At 36.4% G+C, this 24,294-nt stretch overlaps 3 protein-coding genes across 23 annotated transcripts in view; all 3 read right to left on the bottom strand.

Moving 5' to 3' along the window:
- ppip5k1a (diphosphoinositol pentakisphosphate kinase 1a) overlaps positions 1–364 on the bottom strand; it is a 34,721-nt gene extending 34,357 nt beyond the window's left edge. For all 19 annotated transcript variants that reach the window (XR_013800495.1, XM_079637851.1, XM_079637853.1 and 16 more), the window contains exon 1: positions 296–364. The gene's annotated coding sequence lies outside the window, so the exon portion shown is untranslated. The remainder of the gene's footprint in view (positions 1–295) is intronic.
- A 395-nt stretch (positions 365–759) lies between these two features.
- On the bottom strand, positions 760–6,187 carry mtfmt (mitochondrial methionyl-tRNA formyltransferase). 2 transcript variants are annotated; one of them, XM_079590528.1, is made up of 9 exons: positions 5,684–6,187; positions 5,387–5,587; positions 5,112–5,234; positions 4,893–4,995; positions 4,316–4,391; positions 4,079–4,170; positions 3,902–3,980; positions 3,146–3,222; positions 760–1,194 (listed from the first exon to the last, which is right to left on the bottom strand). In XM_079590528.1, exons 1-9 carry the CDS (start codon positions 5,881–5,883, stop codon positions 997–999), a joined length of 1,149 nt encoding a protein of 382 aa, XP_079446654.1. In that variant the 5' UTR covers positions 5,884–6,187; the 3' UTR covers positions 760–996. The 2 variants fall into 2 exon arrangements, with proteins under 2 accessions (XP_079446654.1, XP_079446653.1); XM_079590527.1 differs by having other exon boundaries at positions 824–1,194; positions 4,316–4,439.
- Positions 6,188–7,223: 1,036 nt separating this feature from the next.
- Positions 7,224–23,278, bottom strand: znf280d (zinc finger protein 280D). 2 transcript variants are annotated; one of them, XM_079605287.1, is made up of 18 exons: positions 22,695–23,278; positions 21,915–22,083; positions 21,597–21,823; positions 21,220–21,322; positions 17,211–17,438; positions 16,828–16,875; positions 16,644–16,729; positions 15,823–16,049; positions 13,653–13,810; positions 12,930–13,030; positions 12,708–12,854; positions 11,976–12,110; positions 11,583–11,794; positions 11,074–11,214; positions 10,933–10,995; positions 10,709–10,827; positions 10,591–10,618; positions 7,224–8,444 (listed from the first exon to the last, which is right to left on the bottom strand). In XM_079605287.1, the coding sequence occupies exons 2-18, from the start codon at positions 22,081–22,083 to the stop codon at positions 8,006–8,008; spliced, it is 2,631 nt and encodes an 876-aa protein (XP_079461413.1). In that variant the 5' UTR covers positions 22,695–23,278; the 3' UTR covers positions 7,224–8,005. The 2 variants fall into 2 exon arrangements, with proteins under 2 accessions (XP_079461413.1, XP_079461412.1); XM_079605286.1 differs by having other exon boundaries at positions 17,211–17,441; positions 22,695–22,814.
- Between the last annotated feature and the right edge of the window lie 1,016 nt (positions 23,279–24,294).

Below are 24,294 nucleotides of genomic sequence, written 5' to 3'. Positions count from 1 at the left end.
ACATTGAATTACAGCGTAATGAAACCCCAAACAGAACAACGGAGGGAAAATCCACTTTATATAATTTCTTACAGGTTTCCATTTATAAATATGTAAGAGAAGACGTAGCCTAAGTAGGTTGTGTGGGCTCGCTAGCTAGCAACACGGCTATTCGTTAGCTCAACGTAAACAAGACACTTTTCTTCAGCAATTGTGAAAATTGAATGACAATGGAAGCTAATTTTCGGCTATATTAAAGCTCGTTAGTTTCATGCAATAATACGGACATAAACGGCATTTTCCAGTGATGACTTACTACGTGAAATGCGGGGCGGTGTTGATGGTTTCACAGCTGTCCTCGGATTTGACAGGTTGTAAATGAAACCGAACTTTACTTCGGACGCAAAAATAAACAAACGCTTCAGCCAATGAGAGAGCAGGATTTGCAAACAGACCTCCGTGTTTAACGTGTGAGGAGATACAAGGGCGGGACTTACGTGGCAGCAGCGGAACTGAGCCTTAAGTTTTGGAATAGGGATAATATTTTTTATTCTGTCGTAATTTACTCACCCTCAAGTTGTTCCAAATCTCTATGCATTTCTTTCATTTGTTGAACACAAAATGAGATATTTTGAAGAATGTCGGTAACCAGAAAGTTGACGGTAGCCATTGACTTCGATAGTATTTTTTTCCTACTATGGAAGTCAATAGTTAGCGTCAACTATCTAGTTAGCATCATTCTTCAAAATATCTTCTATCTAGTATTTTAGATTTTTTTTTAAAACTATCATAAAAAATTATTGTGTAGCTGGTCAGTGAATAAGAATAAACTAGAACAACCATTCAATTTAACATCTCAAAAATAATTTTATTGTATTAACATTCATTCACGTCACGACCTGCAAACAACATTGTCTACTAAATACAACATTGTCTTAAAACAGACAAAAATGTTTTCAATGAAATCGTGCTGTTTATATGCGATTATTCATTCCGTGATTGCAATAAAGCCATGCTTCAAAGTGAAGTGTTATTCTGCAGAAGCGTATTATTGTCCTGTCCTCCTGGCAAACAAGTGTCTTTATAACTCTGGAACAGACAGGTGTTTGAGGAGGGAGATTTCCTCAGCACGCTCTGATGTAGATATCCATTAAAGAAATCTGATGCCGACAGCCTTTTCTTGAACATTACAGCTTTGAATCCAACCCAGCCATCCTAAAAATGATGTGGAGAAAAAGACAGACAGACAACATAGTGCTAATTGTAACATAATGTCAACCTTACAGTAAATGTGGGCAAACCTATGCGTGGTTGAATGGTTACACTGTTCTTTTGATATAACAATTGATTGTACAATATAGAACTGAACATAATAGTAAAATACAGTGTAACGTAATTTGATACATTCTGTGTTTTTATTGTTAACTAAAGCTAAAACCAATGCAAACTTATTTTTGGTCATTGAAAATGGGTTGACATAATATATATATATATATATATATATATATATATATATATATTAGATAAAAAAAAACATGGCTTTGATCACTATTGCTATCTGTAAATATTTTTTTTCTAGTCAATTACTCAAATTAAAAAAACTAAACGTCAATATGAAAACAAACAGAAAATGAAAAGCACATAACATTTCTAAAACTTAAACTGATTAACTCATTTATTAATAAATAGTATATAAATACTATTATAGTGGTATACTAAAATAACACTGGGTACATCATACTTATATAGTATCATTTAATGTAGCTTGAGAAAAAAAGCATGGGCTCTTCCACCTACAGTATATACTACTACTCAGCAGTGTAAAACTGTTTACTTGGCCTCCCTCATCACTAAGTCTGGTTGTCTCCCCAACCCAGTTGTCTCCAGTTGACAACACCCCTGATTATATACAGTTATAAATCTGAATTTTCACTGTATGTGTCCACTGGCACAGAAGGAGTGCATCATGAGTGGTGCACTGCTTTCAGAGTAATTTTCTATGGAAGCTGTTCAGAAGGGGATTGAGAGCAGAACAGTGTGATCATCAAAAAGATGGGAAAAGCTTAAGGGAAAAAACTTGATGTACATTCTATATCCACATCACCAAAGTGGCAGGCCTCAGGCTGTTTGATTAGTATTAAAGTGGCCCTATCGTGCTATTTTAAAGGCTCCTAATTTTTTTGAAGGTCTCCTACAACAGGTTTACATGCATTAAAGGCCAAAAAAATTGTTAATTTTCTGAAGTCAAATAGTAACGATAACGCCGATTTTGTCATATCAATCTAAGTGCAAGTCGGATGGTGAAACATTGGAAGAACTAGTTATTCAACTCGAACCTCCATCGCAAGGACGACTTGAGCAGGACGTTTCTCAGTGATACTATACTCAGTTGGAGGTACATTATAAGATTTGCATAAAACATTAGCGCACATTAGCCGAGCACTAACGTGAATGACTGATGTAACAAACGTTTGTAAAACAAATCTTGCTCCATCCTTTATCTTTACTCAAAGTAGAAAGAACGACAGACGATCTGCATTAATAGATGCAGTTTTAGGCAATAGTGGCCCACAGCTGATTAGCAGAAGTAGTAAGACAATAATAACGTGAGTTAGCCGGAAACGAACACAATATAAAACAGTAAACTAAGTATTTTGCACACCTGGTAGAAAATATATACATCAATAATAATTATTCATACTTACAGGTTGTGATTCTGAGGAGCAAGCTGGTCCAAATAAACTGGGTACTGACCACTGATCTATAATAATGACATTATAAAGATCAGTGGTACTGATCCATCTTTCTAGAGCAAACGATTTGCGAATCCCGTGTTGAACTAAAATTACATTTGAGGGCTGGTCAAATTGTTCGCAGGCGGGCAACGTACAACATAGGAAGGCATTATGCAAATTAATATTTTAGTGACGTAAAACCGTGAAGCAGTAGTATTCGAATGAAAAACTACTTGTATTGGCAGTTTAGAGTCGATTCTTTCTTTTGGGAGACAATAACTTTGCAGAACGTTTACATTTACAAACAGCTATATTACACACAGCATGAAAATATTCGAAAAACCATAATAGGGGCAATTTTCTTCTGTGCCAGTGGACACCTGTGTGTGTGTGTGTGTGTGTGGTAACATTTCCAAACTCCATGTACATACCTTGCAGCGAACGAGTAGGATATTGGATTCTTTCTGATAATGGACAGACCCAGGTACTGCAGATAAATATGGAGCCGCTGCAAAGAAAGGTGAAAGAAAATGTAATCCCTTATACTCTTTCCAGTAGATAAACAGTTAGTTATGACGCTTTCAGACCTGTAGATTGTTTGCTTTGTTCCGAAACAGGGACTTAAATTGCTACAATGTCTCATTATCTCCTTGGTTTAGTTCGCTTTTGGAAGGCAACAGTGTACCCAAAATGTGTTTGTGCAAGTCACATGTGCGTAAAACCTCTCATTGGTGCAAGTAGACCTGTTCATGTTCCGGAATTATGTTCATAGTGTTCATCCATCAAGATACATATAAATTCAATTACATAAATTATTAACATTGCAGTACAGCGGTTTTGGAGAAGAACAATGACATTTTAAGATGAAGAGGTTCTTGGTTTTCAATAGCAAAAAGTAATTATACAACTTGGTTTGTTGGTCTGATGGGTCAGATTGCTTTCTCACCACAAGAGAACCACTCCAGAGTTTTCAATCTGGCCAATACCAACTCATTTAGACAATCCTAGACCAAATATTTTAGTGTGTATCTGAATGCAACTGTCGTGTCCATACAGTATATATCTAAACGAACCGAAATAAGGGAGAAAACGTGCCATATTTCCGAAACAAAACCTCTAAACGAACCTGAAACCGCACAAAGTCATGGCCAAGACCACAAAATCATCAAATAAGCAACTCTGGTTACCTGTAAACAACACGTTGCATTTGCCAACAAAGTCCAGAAGTTTGATGGGATTGCCCATCCACATTGTTTTCAAAGGAATCTGATAAGAGAGAGAGAGAGAAAAAAAAAACACTGTTTAATGTTTATTAAAGCAATTGATGTAAATGTATATGTTTCTTAGGATCTCTTTAATCCTACCCGATATCCAATTGCTCGAAACAGCCGATCAATGTAGTCACAGCTGTGCTCTTCCCATATTATCCAGGCCATTCTGGAGCTGATTTTGGGGGCTAAGGATAGTAATATAGATTGTTGTTTCATGCATTTCATTTGTTTTAACATTACCCTCACACGTGAGTGTGATCTTATGAGTGCTTTACTGCTTTAGAATTTGCTGACGCTCTGTTTTGGACATTACCTCACAAACACACTTACCAAACGATGCCCCCTCCTTAGGTTGCTCCTTTCTGTTTGCTATCCTTTCTGGAAGATGTTTTAGAGTGTCCATCAACTGTTGATTTAAATATATACGTTTTGGGTCCGCAGTATATTTTTGTTTCTGAAATAAGTAACTTATGCTCACCAAGGCTGCATATAATTAATCATAAATCCAGTAATCAACAGACAATATTGTGAAATATTATTACAATTTAAAATGTTTGCAATTTGGATATATTGTAAAATGTAATTTTGTGATGGCAGAGCAACATTCAGTCTTCAGATTCATATGACATGATCCTTCAAAAATCATTTCAATATGCTGATTTGCTCTTTTCAGGATTGTTTGATGAATAGAAAGTTCAAAAGAACAGCATTTTGTAGAAATATTTTGTAACAATATAAATGTATTTACTGTCACTTTTTATCAATTTATTGGGTCTTTGCTGAATAAAGCTATTTTTAATCTTAATGGACACAAATTATACTTCTACTATATACACTATAATTTATACTACAAACACAATACATTTTTAGTTACAGAAACTAAAATGCGTTAAGCAGTGGAAATTACCATTCTGGAGCCCACAACCGCCAAAGTAGCTCCAAGCTCATCCGCAGTGCAGTTCTTTGGAATCTCATACAGATCTTGCTGAAGAATAGGGCCCACATCAAATCTGCCATAACATAAAAGACTTGATACATGGAAAATAAATATACAGACATATTTAGCATCTTTTATGTAACTTTCATATTTGTCCTGCCATGAACAATTACTGTACATGGCATTTACCTCTTAGGTCTTATTTGCATGATAGTCACTCCTGTGACACTGTCACCATGTAAAATCGTATGAAAGACTGGAGCAGGTCCCCGCCAGCGTGGCAACAGACTAGGGTGCACATTCAGGATCCCACTGAGGAAAACAACAACAACAGCAAACAAACAAACACAAATTATCAGCTTAGATCATGTTGTTTAAACATTTTAAACACAAAAACACAATGACTACAGACAATCCAACCATTCAATTAAGTCATGCGCTTTCCCTGAATCCTCATTACTTACTGTGGCATTTTGTTGATGACGTTCTCCTTGATTAAACAGCCAAATGACACCACCACACCAACATCAAACTGGGCATTGAAGTCCACATCTGGCCATTGGTGAAGTGGAAGTCTGTTCTGCTCTGCATACTTTCTGACTGGAGTATCTCTGGACAGTGTCACCACCTCAAGTGAATCTATGATTTCAGCTTTTGAGTCATCTCTAAAAAAAAAAGAAAAGCAAATTAATAACATAAATAATGCTATGGGTATTAGCAAAAAATAGCAATGCAATACAATAAAAACTGGATATCATTACCGAGATACATGAAGCCGTTTCAATGATTCCAGTGCAAAATCATCACTTCCAAAAAACAATACTCTCCAGGGTGGTTTTGAAGCAGATTGTATTTGAGTTACAAAAGATTCGTTTCTAAGACGTGTGATGCAGTTGCTACAAAGTCCTTGAGACAGCAAACGTCCCCGATCAATGACTTTTAAATAGCTTAGGCTCCACATACTATTATATAAGTTTTCATAAATGACAAAACATATCTTTAACAGCTAGCAAAATACGAAACCATCACTCCTCTACAGATAAGCACGCAGTAGTCACACAGTTCTAACATTTAATGCCAACTTCAGTCGAGATAGTATTGGCATTTCTCACAATAACGTGTCTTAATTATGTTTATAATACCAATACGTTTTCGCAAACCAATAGATGACAGTTACAAGGTTACTGTAAAACGCTACATGTACACACAGGCGTATGTGTGCGGCGCCATGTTGACGGAACGTCATTTCCGCTATGATTTTCCATATAAATAAAGACAAAGCTATTTTAATTACAACCTTTTGTGTAACTAACGATTTATTTATATTTCGTAAGAAAGAAAAAAAACAGACTGTGTTTATTAAGTTGTTATTTAATGTCCAAAAAAATGAAAATGAAACAAATACATAACATTAACTGTTATATAGGAAACAAGATATTTTGTTATACCAGGTTAAACGTTGAGAGCAATACAATTTGACTTTTCAAAGATTTTTATATTTGTGAATAAAAAAATAAGCCAAGTATCATTATCAGATTAACAACTGAATATGAGAATTGGAGTTGTGATAAAGAAAATGTTCTTGTTCGGACTTTTGTTTTTGATTGGCAAATCAATTTATATAAATATATATATATATATATATATATATATATATATAAAAGCTTCACAAACACATTCAATTGTCTCTTCTACTGTACATCACAGAAAGTGCATTTATTTTCAACGTTGAGTACTATTACTAGGGTAGCATTTATGTAATATTTTAAATGTGACTTATTTTATCTTGTTTGTTAATGTCATTCCACGAAACCGGTACGATTTGAGTCCCTCTGACCTTTTTAAGTGTATTTTACCTATTGGGTCACAAAAATCTATTTTTAAAAGCTTTTTGTATCAATTGAAATGCCTCCTTTAATAAAGTTTTAAATGACATATCTTTATTTTATAAATTTATCTTGTTTTATCAGTTGACACCACCTATTTTGTCATGTCTCTCATGGCCTTCTATGAAAAATACTGTAAAAAAAAATTAAGTTTAAAAAAAAATTGAGCTGAATCATGGAATAACAATTAACACTCTTATTACTAAACCGTACTCTGGAAAGAAAATGCACGCCTACATGTGGTTTGGGTACATTTTAGGAATAGGGTTTTTCAAACCGTTTCTATAGAGCCTCCCCAGCACGGCACATTTTTGTATGTTTCACTTACTGAAGAGAGAGCGCACGAGATTAAATAATCACTGAATCTTTTTTAACCGGTTCTTTGGAAAGAACATCAAAAGAACCGATTCGCATAAATGAGTCATCTCATCACTATTGTTTATTGAATTACATAGCATGAATCCACAAGAGGGTGCTCTCCACCAAATCAAGCCCTTACGAGAAAACAAGAAATTGTCTCCAGTAGAAGGCTGAGATAATACTGTGAATCATAGCAGAACTCTAGTGAATATGTTATAAAAGTTTAATACAGATTAAGACAAATTCATTTCTACAATGTTTTCAGTCTCAATCAATAGGAGAAATGGTTCCCAATACAGAGTCCTATCCAGATCAAGTACATATAACAATACATTAAACACAATCTAAAAAAAAATATCAGGACGCATTTTATCATTCCTAAATACATTATACTGAGAAATCACTGAACTTGTTCTTTGTCCTTTGGAAAGGCCGATGAGGGAATCAGCTCCAAGTTCATTAGTTTTATGTCGGTTTTGTGTGATCATCTGTAGAGTCCAAATGGACACCACAACTGCGGACAGAAGGACTTAAAAATAATCGTATGTAGAGAAGAACATTCACATTGCTGCCTTCACAACTCAGTTTCAATCTAGAGGGCGCGTCTTTAAAATCCTAACACAAGTACAGAAAATATTGTACTCGTACAGTATAAGATTTTAGAGTCATGTTTTAGCACAGTATTGATTTTCACCTCATTTTGGGTCCAGGAAAAAAAAGTTCCTATTAATGCATATTTTCTATAAAAAAGGGAGAGATGGAGAGAGAGTCTCTGCTGCGTCTAGAGTCTTGCGATGTTTCAGGGGATTCTCACTCGTTTGTACTTGCTTGTTGCAGTTAACCCTCCGTTTCCACTTGCGAGTTCTCGGTGGCATCGTCCTCAAGGACCTTGGAAGGAGTGAGAGGTTCCAGTTGCGACTCTGTGTTCACAGAATCAATTCCATCTGTTTTACAAAGAAAATCAGTGGGAGTTATGCCACCTTCACCTGGGAGGGCAGAAACGGGGCTGACAGGAGCCTTAGAGGGTGAGTGAGGGGAAAGGCTCTTGGGTGATTCCTCCTCGGACACATCGAGCGTGGCCCCTTTTTTGTCATCCTTCACCTCGTCTGGGTCACTTTTGTCAGCTCCAAGAACCTCTGACCCATCCTCCGTTACGTTGTCCTCGTTTGGTACAGCTTGTACATCACTGATCTCAATGGGTTCGGTGTCATCTCTCGCCTCAGTATCGGCTTTAATAGGAAGGAGTTGTTTGGAGTCATCGTGGGTTTCCAGTGACCTGAATTATGAGGAGCAAGAAACACAGGAACATGAACTGAGTGGCAATGCTCCATTAATAATTATGAGCTGTAATATCACCTGACTGATACAATAAAGAATGATTTTAGGATCCTTTGTAAGATTTTTAGCTTTTGTGAAATTGTCATGACAGTTATCCCCTATATTTTTATTATTGCAATGCATTTGAAGGTTTTATTTTTTAAGCTTATTTGTAATTCCCATAATTCTCAATGGTGATTCTCAGACTGTCAGTGCAATGGGGGAAAAAAAAGGAATTACAACACTAATATTCTAGAATCCCAATTCCTTTGACTGAAAATACAATTTTCCCTTTTGCATTACACTATTGATATTTTTACACTAAAAATGTTAATGACAGAAATCATTAAATTAAGTCAAACACTCAACTGAACGACATAAGTCCTAGCAAACTACACTGGGTTTTAAAGTCTTATTTCTTTTTTTTCCCAATGGATAATGTCTAAGTATGCAAAGTACGTAATTCTTCCGTTTTGAAATTGATGCTTTTCCATTAGAAAGAGACAGATTTTTTTTAAATACAAATATTCTCCCACTTCCCTTTCACAGCCACTCATAAGCATTTATCGGTGGTCCACATTAATAACAATGTGTTCTTCAGCTTTAATTAATGGCAAAACTCCTATTTAAATGTAAGTAAGGTCACCCGGATACCACTTAATAGGCATCCCAATTACACTAATGAAAAAATAGAGATAATTTTTTATAATAAATGATATTTCCAAACAATTCATAGGTCAGGGGGTCTGTATTCATACCTCCGTTTCAACAGAAAAGGTAATTTGTCTCAATCAGGCAAGCTACACTTCCCAGTCTATTTTTACTCTCCTCTTTTCACAGCTCTAACCTCTACATTTAACAAAAATACAAATAAGCATATGGTGTCATTGTACACCAATACATCATGCGTATAACAATTAGAGCATATCAGAACGTTGAGAATAACACTACTAACTTTTTAAAACAGTAACCCTCTACGGACGCACTGAAGCTCGAGTCGTCATTGGCTAGTATAGTCTTTATTTTAGTTGCCAGACTTTTTACATTGAATGCAAGAAGAATGAACAAATTCAACATAATATAAATAGAAGTATAAAATAGAAATTTCAAACACTATTAATGATCTAATGAGCACAAAAAAATATATAAATTAATAGAAAAAAATGTGAATTAAAAAAGCAGTGCTTTTAAGGTTTTACAGGTAGTTAGATAGATTAGTAATCAAATGTAAAATAACACTGCATGGTCTTCACGGTCTAAAAAAATATAAATGAATCCTTATTAAAGTTACAAAATTTATTCAGTTAAGAGCATTGCATTATTTTTTGCAGTGAGTCTGTAGTTTGGTTAACATTAAAAACAGACAGCAGCAGGAATATTAGACTGCTGTCACTAAGACAATGCACAGAGCCAATAAACTGATACTCTGCACTCGTGCGTTCACTTTCTCAACTGTTTACGTTCACTTAAGTAATAAACGACTATGTTTACTAGGATACTCGCCAATACGGACATTTTGACATAATTTTGTGTGAAATTGTCCATTCAAGCACAAGACCTTAAAGAGAGCTTAATTCAGTATTCACGTGCTGTCAATATGCACCTTTCTGGGCGCGCACTTCGGATGTGCAGTTTGTGCACACAAAAATTCTCACAGAGCACTTAAAAACGTGAGCAAATGCTAAAACTTTCATGACGACGCAGCACTGGTCCGATCGGGACAGTGACAGTTCTGTCAACAAGCCCTGCATATGCTCTCTTTCTCTCATGGTGAGTGCATGTGAAAGAGAAAGCGACAGGGCACTCTCAGCCAAGCGACGGTGCGCAAAGCTCAGCAGACAATAAAATTATATTTGCACTTAACTTATTTTTGACTGTAATTATACAATTTACTAGCCTTTGGCTAATCAAAGACATTTTTTAGTCGATTTGGTCGCATATGCGAGTGATTTACCCGCATTGCAGAGGGTTGAATGGACAAGCTTTAAAAATAAACAAGATTTTTAATTCCTTAAAAACCTTAATACATCTTAATTACATGCCATAAACAACTGAAAACCGATACTAAACCAATAAACAGCTGATAATACAAACAACTTTCTCACCTGTTTATTTCTGATCCTCCATTGGCAACTATAAAGAAATGAAAATAGTATGCAAGTAAGACAATCTGACATCACCAAGAGAATATTTCCGCAGCAAGTTGAGGGTCGAGTGTAATACCTGGCTCCATGATGACCTGGCAGGAGTGGTTTGGCCTGCTGAGCAAATGTTCGGTCATCTGGTCAGCGCCAGAGGCATCTGCCAGAAAGTCACACTTGAGACACACCAGTGTTAGACTCCTTGAACAAAAGGGGGAGAAAGAAAAAAATCACTTTCAGCAAGTTCATAACACAAATAAACCCCTCTTATCACAGTAAACTGTGATATGATAGATCAAAACTTACCGCAACCCACGTGGAGCCTTCCTCGCTTTGCCACAACGCACTTTTGAAGAAATGCTGTGAAACCTGCAGTTGAGAAGGTAAAAATCAGCTAAAGATCTGATCACATTCATTTGGAACTGTTCATTCATGTTTTCCCCTTACCTGACCATATGCTGTCTGAAGGCCTTCTGGCAACTTGATCTAAACTTGCATATAGTGCACTTCAGCGATAAAGGATAATGAACGTAAGGGTCCATAACCTCTGAGAGACACTCGACACACTTATTTCCTCCTCTTGGAAGTCTGTGAAGAATAAATACTCATTAACAATTTTATTTTAGTACAGCACATTTATAATACTTGTATACTTCCGTTGCTACGAGTACACAGGGTATGCGTATGTGGGCTTGCTGTAAATTTCATTATCAGCATAGTATGCATATATGCACACATAGCCAGATTTCTCGAATCACACATTTTCTAATCTCGCATGTGCCTTAATTTTTTTTTTTGCACTAAATAGTTGGTCCACAAGGTGGCAACACTGGCCGGGACCATTGTTTCACATTCAAATAAGAAATGGAAGAGACTGAACAATATTGTAGTTGTTGTCTGCATTGACGAGAGCTTGTGTTGAAACTGAAGTATACTTTGTGCTAAAGAATCCTCACTTCAAACGTTTCAGCTCATTATTGTGGAAGGTTCGGTTAAAGCTGAATTGGGTTGTGGTCTTTGCCCTTCCTCCATTTAAGTTTGGTTTGGTTGCGTTTGCTGGTGTTCTGACAAGTTGTTTGGCCGTTTCAGGACTTGTGGGTATGATGTAGGATTTGCTTGAAACATCAGAACACATTGGTGCACCAGAAACGGAGGCCCGAATTGTCACCTAAAAAGATCAAATAATGCTAATGAGAAGGACTAATGAAAAATATAATCCCAGATCATTTGTGATTATGTTGTTTATTATACAGTTATGTTATACAGTCTATATATATATATATATATATATATATATATATATATATATATTTAACTTCCGATTTTAAAAGATTTGGTTTCAAGCAGACCTTGGTTCCTGGAGGCAATCCTTCAAGGCTTCTTGGCTTCCTATAGGTTCTATGGAAGTGTGTTTTGTGTTCCACTTTTTCCTTGTAGGTGAGGAAATTTAATCTGCACTTCCCACATCTTTGAATCCCCTTTTTCTATAAAATACAATAAAAGAACACAGAACATATAAAAAGTTAAGTGTTAAGTTACATTCAACAATTAAATTGTCAATTTAATTTGTATGTGATTTATTGCTTAAAAAAAAAAAATTTTTTAGATATATATATCTGAAATTTCTGAAGGTTATGCATTATGTAAACATATTGCACTTTTTTTTTAAAGGTGTAAAAAAAATGGTATACTATTGTTTTGGTTACAAATCTTGCTCTTGGCCGATAAGACTGGATTGCTGTTGCCTGGGAGAAGCCCATAAGGGAAAAAAACAGGGAAGGTGAATAGAGTAGGCCGCTACTGTCAGCCTGTTATATATTGCACCAAGTTGTTCGGCAGACAACCAAATCAATCCAACCTTAGAGTGAGAGCCAATGGGGCAGCACACAAATGAGTTGCACATTGTGCTGACTTCAGATCAGTGAAGTCTCAAGCTCCAAATACACAGACAAAGAGACAGATGTAAAAAAGACTAATGTACACACTCTTTGGTTTAAATTATTAAACAAGGAGGCAATAAATCCATTTCCATATCCATACAAAACGCAAACAGAAGCATACATATGAGGTTATACACTCACTTGATGTCGCATGTAGTGTTGCATATACATATGGCCACTGCGAAGGACTTTCAGGCAAAAGGGACAAAGCAGGTCTTTAGTGTTTTCATGAACTGTGCGGAAATGGTTATCCACATCAGAGAAGAAGGAGGACCTGTAGTTACAAACCTTCAAGAGAGCAAACACAAAGTGAGAACCAAGTATTCGAAATACAAATTACATAAAGCAATGAAGCAGCTTTACCTGACAGGCATAGGGCATCTCTCCAGGTTTGTGATTGTCCCTCATGTGCTCTAGAAGCACTTGCTCCGTCTCAAAAGCCAATTCACATATTTTACAGTTGGCTGAAAAAAAAAAGAAAAAAAGATATTACTACACTTAAAATACGTCAAATCCATCAAAGTATTCCCCTCTGGTGAAATTCTCATTTCAATTACACCATAAATGACTATTTTAACCTAACCTCAAGTCCTTCAGGAAAGTTCCTACTCAAGTTTGAAAATATTAATTCTGTGACGTGATGTGTGTTCAAGTGATTTTTGAAAGAAGTTTCTTTTTATAGCTTTGTTAGTGCAAATGACTCAATTTGGAGTGAAATTGATGTTTTATGTATTTGATCATTCTCATTCAGCTACAGAGAATAAAATGTCATTTTGTAGCTAAGTGTAGCTAAACGACTAGTACTTGCTTCTCTCATATTGCCAGGCTTGTCTACTTTGTGGCTTAAGGCCTGTTCACAAAGTTTCAATAATCATCTTAATTCCATGAGAATAGGAAAATCCACACCACAACTATTATAGCGTCACAGAGGAATGCTCTCGCTGAAATCACTTTGCATTGGTGTGTGGACACTAATATACTTATCGTTATTGTTATCTTTATCGGTGATATGATGTGAACTGACCTTTATTCTGGCCAAGAACCACCAACTTAACAAGGAAAACACTTAAAAGTGTTGTGACTTACTGGTGGACTCAAAGGGACTGTGAGCGCTCTCTATGTGGCACTGTAGTTGAAAGGGAGTTGAATACTGCCGGTAACAGTGCTGACATGTAGTGTGACTCTCCCAGCTCTCACTGTTCTGCTTCTCCAACTCCAGGTGATGTTTCATGTGGTTCATGAACCTGAGTGAGAGGGAAAAGAACAGACGAAAAGGAGCCATGGATGGCATTACAAAGAGAGAGGTCCAGATAAAAGAATCCTACTAGCTGATTTTCAGCTGTGGCCTTGATTTACATAGCCGTTGAAGAATCAGAGGGCCACATCTCTCAGCGGGTGACCAACTCCCAGCTAAATTATTGGCCCTGTCGACCCTGCAACTTCTGACACATTTTAAATGATCACTGACAGTGGCAATGACCCAGGCGTTTTGCTCAGCGAAAACAAAGCAACATACCGCAAATGCTGTTTATGGTTGGTGATTGTGTAATGGTTCTCTCATTTAATGACTAATAAAATAACTTAAGCTACAGGTTGTAGATATACAATCACATTCATGGAGTAAAGTCAAACAATGAAATAAAACCCAATTCAGTCTATTACAGTCCAACACTGTTTTTTTTTTCAAGTTTCAATTAAGTATGTCACCTCTCTTCCATTCTTATTCTAAGTGTGTGTGCAGAGATTTCTGAAGAAGAAGAAAAGTCAGTAGGTGTTACACTCGCAACCACAACTGGCTTGCAGGATGCCACAAGAGACAGTAAGAGTGAGAAGGCATTGGGTACACCTGCAACCTGTGACATTAATGACACTCTTTCAGGTAAATGCCCTGCTCCACAAACAGCTGCTGTCTGGGGAGAACTCAGTCTGACAAAAGAGGGACCGCCATTGACAAAGGTGTGACGACTAAACAGGAAAGCCTTTGATGTGCAAGGAAGTGAATGTCAAACAGATGTACAACATTCAAACAGGTAAACCACCACAAAGTGTCTGCTCTCTCAGGGGTGGAGTTTCCTTTTGCTTTTTCAAAAGGCATCTAAAAATAGACCCATTACATCCTCTGAGAATCATGCCGTTTCCATCCTATTTTTTGAAACGGGTCATAGCTTTGTCTACAGATTACACTGGATTTAAAAGATACAAATGAGCAGTACATGAACTATCCACTCATCATAAACCGTAATTCATCAAATACGCCTGAAGGGACGGGAAAATGCCAAAGTTAAAGTAGCTAATGTTCAGCGCCATTGGGAATACAAAATAAAACTCATGCACAGTTAAATATAATTAGCCAAATTACAAACATACGCTATTAAAAGTCACCTTTGAACAGTGCGAGGCCTGTGCGTGTGTACTCAAGAAGCATTTGAGCTCCCAAGGGTTTTCGAGAGACAAATGAGCAAATATTCTACTTAAAGTTCACGTTCTAACTGTGCATAATAGCCATTATAATACCAGCAATTATACTGCTCTGCTTCTTTATTTAATGATGTGTTGTTCAGGCTGCCTCTATCCACTCTGCCTCACCTGCCATTGGCGCCCTGACGTTGAGCAGCCAATTTTTCAGTCAGCGCGTTCTGCAACCTCAGCTCCCCTAATAGGGATTTTTATGCGGCTGAACTGTGACCCCAGCCGCCAGAACTTGGGGTGCGCTGCAAACGCGCCTCCCCATTAAAAGGAGCTTACTGAGGCTTTTCTCACGCCGTGGCTGAGTAAAGTTATTTAATCACAAGAACAGTTCTTATAGCAGCCAAACTACCTTCCATTATTCATCTGGGGTCCCCAGAGGGAACATGGGTCTGATAATGTCATCCATCTGAGTGGGAATCCAGTGAAGGGGTCTGAGAACGGCTGATTCCCCCAGTCTCTTCCTCTCTCTCCCTCCAACTATTGCTCTCTCCATCTCTGGGCTCCTGTAGCTAAGGACTCTCATGAGCAATGTTCCCTCTAACCCGCATGCGTCACATTGTTCCCGCACAGACCAAAACAATTATACAAAGAAATCAGATTTTTAAAACATAAGATTTCTTGAAATGTTTTCATGTGACAAATTAAATATCATCTACCGGGACTAAGGTCTATAGAGGTTAGACCATCTCAGCACCAGACTTGGCCACTGACTGATTACAGATGGTTCTTCAATAACATGTAATGGTGTTAGTTTTTTTTACTATTATTTGAACATTCAAACAAATACCTGATATTGTTCTTGAGCATTTTCAAACAGCTGTTGCACTTGAATGTGGTGTTGGGCTTGAACTTGGACATCAGAGATGAATCCCCTTCACATTTCCCATAGTAGAAGTCTGAAACCAGCATGATCATTTTGCCTTTGTCAGTCTCAATGACTTTCGGGGAGTTGGCTTGTTTGTCAGGCTTCGATGTTGAGGGGAACACAGCATCCAACAATTCAGGGCAGCACAGCTGAAGAAGAGGATAGGGGGGGGAGGAGAGTGTCATAACATCTCAATACTGCATATAGTGTTGGTTGTAATCCATTACTAAGTTATTTAATTCATTACTGTCATTTAATTACTTTTCCCTTGCAATAAGTAAGACATTTCTCTTATTTTTGTAATTTAATTACAGTTACTTCAAATGTAATAGTATTAAATACTGCATAGACTAAAGAACAGTTATCTGTAAAACAATAATGGTTTAATAAAAAATGTAAACGTCTAATGTTAAAATGTATGTTTTTAATGTAACCTCCCTTGAAAAACTATGGTGAGTTCAATACTAATCTATGCAATTTTATATTATGTATTTGATAGAATTAAGATTCGTTTCATGTCTATCCTTGTATTGTTCAACTGGTCGAGACTGATATGGGATTTAGAAAGTAATTAGCAAAGTAATGCATACTTTTTATAAAGTTAACAGTACATGAGTGTGATGACAATTTTCATTTTTAGGTGAACTATGTCATAATCGGTTGTTAATATTTAGATGTAGCTAAGCCTGATTTAACTCAAAGCTGTTGTTAATACAGGAAACAAAAGAAGATAGTAAACCAACCTTCATGTGACTTTTTAAAGGCTGAAAGCCAAACACATTTTGACACCTGGGACATTTCTTTCTGAGGGAAAAATCATTTTCTCCAGCTGTCAAAGGAGGAAAAAAAAAAAAAAGATTAAAAGATTGTTGCTTCTGGAAGTCCTGTACTACATAATGGCTAAAAACCCATCTATGTCAAGCTTACCTCCTTTGGACACACTGTTGTTTGTGTCATTTATCCTTGTGCCATTATCTGTGGGTCATAAAAAACAAATGTCTATCCTGTCAAGCCTCGAAAAAAAAAAAAAGTCCTACACAAAAAAACAAAACATCAAGGCCTCTGAATTTTCTAATTGTTTTTGGTGTATTTTGTATAGTTTTTTTTATTGCATTGTAGCTACGCGCATGGATAATAAATAAATCCAATTTTGTTGTTACTTTTAATTGCAGTGGCTTTTGTAGTGAAAGTAGTTACTTTCACTTTGGTAAATAATACACTAACCTAGAAACACTGATACAGGACATTAGAAAAACTTTTCACAGCGGTATTCCAAACAGACAGACAGACACACACACACACACGCTTACCTCTGCTGTTCATAGGTTGCAGGGATAACGTTTTTTGTTTAACAAATATAGGGGTGATGGTTGGTGTGTTTTGAGAGACTGAAGTAGTGTGGGATTGAGAAGAAAGGTTAGCTGGGGCTTGTACATTGGACAAGGTCACCACATTGTCCTGGATGAGCTGCACTTGAGGCCTGTGAATGACCCCTGGCTTTGGTGCAGCACTGACATGTGAAACTATCTGCTGACCTGCTGCTTGGGAAACAAACACACAAAATAAAGAATCACATACCAAATCACCTCATTAGTATTCATCAAACAATACTGAATGTATCAAAGTTTCTACACAAAAAAAAACCATGTGACACTGAAGACTGGATGTAATGTAATGATGCTAAAAATTCAGCTTTATCATCAGAAAACTACATCTTGAAATATATTAAAATAGAAAATTTAAATTGTAATCATATTTCACAATAGTACTGTATTTCTTATCTTTGTGAGCATAAGGTTACATTCACACAGCAAGCCTCAGTGCCCAATTCTCATTCAATGCTCAGATCTGAGATATTTGTGTTGCTGTTCACATTATGTTTTAAAATGTGGCCAATAGGCCAGAGACCCTTTTCAAAATCATTAAAGGGTTAGTTCACCCAAACATGAAAATGTCATAATTTAACCACAAGACATTTGTTCATCTTCAGAATACAAATGAAGATATTTTAATGAGCTTTCTGTCCCTCTATAGACAGCTACGCAACTACCACCCTGACACTTCAAAACGTTCATAAAGAGATCGTAAAACTAAAATCACATAAATTGAGCGGTTTAGTCCAAATTTTCTAAAGAGACACGATCGCTTTATATGATGAACTGATTGAATTTAGGCTTTTATTCACATGTAAACATTCATTAACTCACACATCAGTTGTGATAAACAGAAGCTCAAGCATGTTCGCTTGATGTGCGAGAACCAATGAAGTTTGTTCTCACACGTCAAGCTGTTTTTGATCGCTAATCGAGGTTTATGTAATTGTTAAAGCCTAAATTCAGTCCGTTCATCATATAAAACAATTCAGTCTCTTCAGAAAATTTGGCCAAATCCTATGGATTAGGTTTACGATCTCTTAATGAACTTTTTGAAGTGTCAAAATGGTAGTTGCGTCTCTATTGTTACATTCAAGTGAAATTGCTGTGACTTTGCCATGGTGTGCTAAAAGCTTATTTCATTTCATCAATGCATTTTTAAGCCTTGTGATTTTAAAAAGAAGTGGTTTTAAACAGTTCAAGCGCAATTAGCAGCGAAAGAGAATCACTTTGTTATATGCTGCTGCTTGTACATCACTTGAGTGCTTAGGTGACAGTTTAGCCAAATATTTATTAAATCTGTTCATCATATAATTTCTTCATAACATCAGAAAATTTGGACTAAACCACTTAATTCATATCGATTAGTTTTACAGTCCCTTCAAGGCTCGAAATTGATGCTCCCCAAATTTAATCTGTGACCTTTATTTGTGAAATTTATGTGGGGGCATTTGTGCGAGTGCAAATACGTGGTGCAAGCTTTTTTCTAGAGACAAACTGACGGTTTTTGGTTTCAATTTGTCTGATCTCTATTCCGAACTTGCACACAAACTGCATTGCATTCATTTCTCAATGTAAATTGTGTGAAAATATTACAAAGTCTATTAACAGGACGTTAACAGAGGCCATAGATGCGACACGCTGAAGACAGACACAAAGAGATCGCAGACGCACAGAGAAAATACCAGGCACAGCAAGATCACTGTTTGTTATAATTGAAATATAGGAAGAAAAATAATTATAATATTAAATTGGGGTGGGGTTTATATGAATAGATCTCTGAAGGGAATTGACTATCTTCAGAATAGTTTTGATGGCATTTTCTTTTCCTCTTATCTACATATAAAGTAGTGCTTGAGCAAAGCTGCTTTGTTTACAGCACTACCCAAAAAAATGCTGTAGCGCTTCTTTTCCATAAGCGCCACCTGCTGTCGGAGAGTGAATTTTCATTTAGTTTTTGTTTTGTGCAGGTGTGTCTTATGTAACAATTTCACAAGGGTAAAGTATTTGCTCTAAGTCTTGAAATTATGCAATCTAATTTAAATAAACGACAACTGCTCATGCTACATATGCAGCATCTTTGTTCGCGATTAAAATGCAGTTGCCTCTAATTTCAAATGGCTACAGATATTTTAGAGCAAATAAACAATAAAAAAAAAAATACAAATCTGAATCGGCCATGAAAAATCATGATCGGTGCATCACTACCGTTTTCATTTCTCTACAAAACGTGGTAAATAAAATAAATCTTTTAATAAATATATAAAAATGAGTTGTGGTGCTCCTTAATTTTCAGTGGGTGCTCCTACATTTTTGCTGATGCTCCTAACCCCTAACAACCAGTGCTACCAGCTAAAAAAAGTCCATTTCAAGCCCTGCTCTTCATTAACTTTTTGAAGCATCCAAGTGGTAGTTGCGTACTGTGTAACTGTCAATGGGGGGACATAAATCTCTGTTTCCATTTAAAAAAAAACGTTCATTTGCGTTCCGAAAAACCAATGAAAATCTTACGGGTTTGGAACAACATGAGGATGAGTAATTAATGATAGAATTTTCACTTTTGGGTGAACTATCCCTTTAAACTGAGTTCTTTTTGGCACCTTATTGGGCTTGAAAGGTCAAATACACACACTTGCATGTCAAAAATGCCCATCTTTGCAAGTAAGTCTTAAGTGAACATTTGAGAAAGAAAAGGCGTGCTTTTCAGTATTTTACATTATGACAGACAGCAGCAGGGATATTAGCAGCACGGCTGCTGCTGTCTGTGTCAATGTTAATCAAACAATCTCTCATTGCTCTTGACTGAATCCCTTTTGTAACTTTAATAAGAATAAATTTACATTTAATTTACACAGTGAAGACTATGCACTGTTTTTTGTACATTTGAATACAATTCATGTATGGTTTCTATAGGCCCATCTAGGGCTTTAAAGGAACACTCCATTTTTTGGGAAATAGGCTCATTTGCCAACTCCCCTAGAGGTAAACAGTTGAGTTTTACCATTTCCGAATCCATTCAGCCGATCTCCGGGTCTGGCAGTAGCACTTTTAGCATAGATCATTGAATCTGAATAGACTGTCAGCATCTCTCTCAAAAAAATGACCAAAAAGTTTCGATATTTTTCCTATTTAAACCTTGACTCTTTTGTATTTACATTGTGTACAAAGACCGTCGGAAAATTAAAAGTTGCGATTTTCAAGGCCGATATGACTAGGAACTATAATCTTCCTAACGTAACCTTCCTGCGTAATAATCAAGGAACTGTGCTGCCGTACCATGGGTGCAGCAGGCACAATGATATTACGCAGCGCCTGAAAATAGTCCCCAGCTAGGTAATTTCCAACGTGACCAGCACTAAGTTCGTGTAGTTGCAGCCGGAAAATTAGGTAGTGCACCAAAGTAAATGTCTTCTGATTTGTCTCTCACAAATGTCTCCATGGTTACAAGGCACGCTCCCTATGCAAGCATATCGCCATATCGGCCTAGAAAATCTCAACTTTTCATTTTCGGTCGGTCTTAGTACACGATGTAACTACAGAAGAGTCAAGTTTCAAATCGGAAAAATATCTAAACTCTTTGGTCATTTTTTTAAGAGAGATGCTAACGGTCTAATCAGATTCAATGATCTATGCCGGAGATCGGCTGAATGGATTCAAAAACGGTAAAACTTAACTGTTTAACTCTAGGGGAGTTGGAAAATGAGCCTATTTCCAAAAAAAGTGGAGTGTTCCTTAAAGGTTTTCAGGTAGGTCTATTTCATTTGTCTCTTTGTTCTATTATAGTTTATTTGTCCTAATGGTTGTAATTAGTTTTTTTGTTTACATTTTATGTTAGTTAGGCTAGTATTTGTTTTCATAAATCTGATAACCAATTTCAATATCACACAAAAAAGTTCCCCCCAACCTTAGTAATGTGGAAGAAACAACTACACAAACACATTTATACCTGGCACAACAGTGAAAGTGGTTCCTGGTGGATACTGTGACCCAAAAGAGCTGATGAACGAGGTGTTGCTGTTGAGATTCTGTGGTGACGCCACAATGTAACCCTGGTAAAGTGATAATGATCATATGAAAATGAAATGATTTAAATTAATAAAGAAAGATTCAGTATCCTGATTAAACAGCCCAACCCATGAAAACATCAATAAATTCAAATTCATGAATGATTATTAGTATTTGGTAAAAATTTTACTTCAGTGAGCGGAAGCCTATGGCTACTATGGACTAAAAGCAACTCTATAATTGTGCTAAGCATTTGTTCAGCACAAATCACAGATTTAGATTACAGATTTCACCTGAGAAAAATCAGCAAAGAGTTACCTGATTGTTAATGATTATGGGTTGAGGGGCTGTTTGAGGTCCGAGAGTTGTGTTGAGAGGGATGAGGATGGGGTTGCCACCTGATGGGGCTGAGCCTCTGACCATGAGTGTATGACCTGTAGCCACCATTGCGGGGTTCGGCAGGGTTTGGGGAGTCTTTTGCGATGCTGCCACGATCGAGGGGTTTTGAACCGGGACATTTCGCTGGTTCTGTTGGTTAACGGCACCTGAAGATCATAAGGAACACAATGATTAACATCTCAAGGACAAGACCAGATCAGAGGTGTCCGTGTCAGAATGCCAAAAAGTGAGCTATACCTGGTCTTGTACTGGCCGCAGGCTTGGAGCTACAGATTTCACCGACAAATATTGGTTCATCATCATCCTCATCATCATCATCAACCAGATCTATTAGATTGGTTTCGGGTACTGCCTTCTGCCACGGCTCCAACTCCTCCTCTTCACATTCCATAAACAGCTCAGACATCTGAGAAGAAACAAAAAATATCAGGACAATGTTATGTGGTTAACGTAATCCCATCAACTACCGACAAAATACATTATAACATACCAGCACAATAACACCTCAGCTAATGCTTAAGAGTCCAGTAAAACTAAGATGCTATGAGTTGAAACCAATTTATCTTTGCTGCACACAGGACACAGACTACAGTTGTCTAAACTTAATTAATGTAAAGTTTAGATGCCCAATTATAGTGGTGCAAAACCTGTGATTTACCTCTTACAGGCACGATATTATTATCGACTGTTCCTGCGGACACAGACCGGCTACAATGCTAATTCCCAAAATTTCACTCCCAGATATTACTTAAAATCAAAATGCCAAGAAATAAGTGCATAAATGCTAAGAAATCAGAGACATTCGGACATAGACTTTCGGACATAGACTTTCTATTTAGCACATTATTCAGAAATCTGTTAGCAAGCAAGTCGGCTGTCTGGATGCTAACAGGCTAAAAGCAGGAAAAACAGCAAGCGGCTGCATAGAGAAACAGCAAGCCACACCGGAAATGTTCACTGGGTTTATGATAACACAGAGGCAAACATTGCAGATTAAAAAACGAAACTCAAACTTACCTTTTAAAATCTCGAAATATTTACTAACAACATCAGTGTTGATTCAGACAGACACGCTCACCGCGGCATGAAGCGCGGAGACTCATGGGAAATCAGAGGGGCTATTGTTGAGAAGCCAAGAGACTCACGTCTCCCACAGAACCTAGACTTTTTTCAACTCTTTGAAACGTCTTACATTAAAAATACATAACATTAAGTAATTGTGTGCTGAGAAGAAATTAAACTATAACTACTACATGAATGAGTCAGACGATATAAACTAGGCCAAAACAAAGACAAACGCCGTATATACGGCTACAATGTAACTAGCGCTACATGAACATGTTAGAGTAAGTTTTAGATTTTAAAAGATGCAACGTGATACGTTTTACTAAAATTAACAATCAAGTTTCGAAATATTAAACTAGCCTTCTAGATGTTACGTTAAAAACAACTAATGTTAGAAAAGTGTCGTACCCAGTAGTTTGAGCCAAATAAATGGTGATTTAACATAATCATAAAGAAAATATAATTCTGTAAGAGTTCAATTTGACTATAGCTTCTGTTTGTTTTGACCAACAGGTGGCACTATGAGTATTGTGATGATGGGCTAGGAGGATGCATGCCCTTTATAAACAATGAATGGCATCATCACCAACAGATGATAGGCTACATCTCGTTCTTTCATTCAGAAAGTTAAGAAGAAATTAAGTTTTTGGAGTTTTTTTTTTTTTTTTATTATTTTTTTTTTTATGTCTTATATTTTTCAACTATAAGCTGTTTCGGCTTAGTGACAAACTCTCTGCACCTTTTGTTCTGGACAGGCAATTGGTCTGTGACATTTTTTTTTGTAGTTTCTAAGTTAAATATAGAATGAACTTTATTAAAATTGGTTAATGTTTGAATGTGCTTGAATGTGCTTACCTGGTTAAATAAAGGTTAAATAAAAATAAATGAATAAAATGTACGTAATGGCGTAAACAATTTCCCCCTGTTCTCTGTTCTTTATGAAGTATACTTTCTAGTTTTACGCAATATCAATATTTTGGCTCTGCCTATCAGCGAATATCCTATTATTATTTGGCAATAAATATTAAACACATTGTAATTTACAGCATAACTGCTATCATAATTTATTGTAGTTCAAGTCATGCACTGTCAGTACTGAGGAATCTGCCATTTATTTACAGTAATTAGCAGTTTGTTTTACAGCACATTTTCTATAGTTTAATTAGGCTACTCTTATATTGACAACCCATAAAGACTGTTTTTTCATTTTACATTTTACTCCGATTGAATATGCCCCTTCTCATGTAAACAACAGTTTTAAATGGTCAATTATGGTTGTAAAAATTGTATGCAGATTCATGTATGTTTAAATATGAAAATTTAAATATTAGAGTTATTTAGAATCTATTTGAGAAAACACACGAGTCCAAAAATTAATAATAACAACAAAAATACCACTAATAATATTATTGCAAACAATCATACTTTTTTTTTATTATTTCTCATATCTTTTTTGATTTTCCATTACTTGTCAAATCATAACTTATCATACTTAACACACAAAAACATTTGCAGTATTATTTATAGGCTACTTGATGTCCCAGTAGCCTAC

Source organism: Phoxinus phoxinus (genome assembly GCF_949152265.1).
Source record: "Phoxinus phoxinus genome assembly, chromosome: 2".
NCBI classification, from domain to species: Eukaryota; Metazoa; Chordata; class Actinopteri; order Cypriniformes; family Leuciscidae; genus Phoxinus; species Phoxinus phoxinus.
This window is presented reverse-complemented; position numbering and strand designations above follow the sequence as displayed.

What these genes read in the sequence shown, in the direction of transcription:
- znf280d (XM_079605286.1), bottom strand. Translation starts at nt 22,083, where the DNA reads ATGTCTGAGCTGTTTATGGAATGTGAAGAGGAGGAGTTGGAGCCGTGG. An exon ending in TGCGGCCAGTACAAGACCAG is followed by an intron (nt 21,824 to 21,914) that starts GTATAGCTCACT and finishes TATGATCTTCAG; the next exon opens with GTGCCGTTAACCAACAGAAC. An exon ending in CCATAATCATTAACAATCAG is followed by an intron (nt 21,323 to 21,596) that starts GTAACTCTTTGC and finishes TCACTTTACCAG; the next exon opens with GGTTACATTGTGGCGTCACC.
- mtfmt (XM_079590527.1), bottom strand. Translation starts at nt 5,883, where the DNA reads ATGTGGAGCCTAAGCTATTTAAAAGTCATTGATCGGGGACGTTTGCTG. An exon ending in TTCGAGCAATTGGATATCGG is followed by an intron (nt 3,981 to 4,078) that starts GTAGGATTAAAG and finishes CTCTCTTATCAG; the next exon opens with ATTCCTTTGAAAACAATGTG. An exon ending in TCCTACTCGTTCGCTGCAAG is followed by an intron (nt 1,195 to 3,145) that starts GTATGTACATGG and finishes CATCATTTTTAG; the next exon opens with GATGGCTGGGTTGGATTCAA.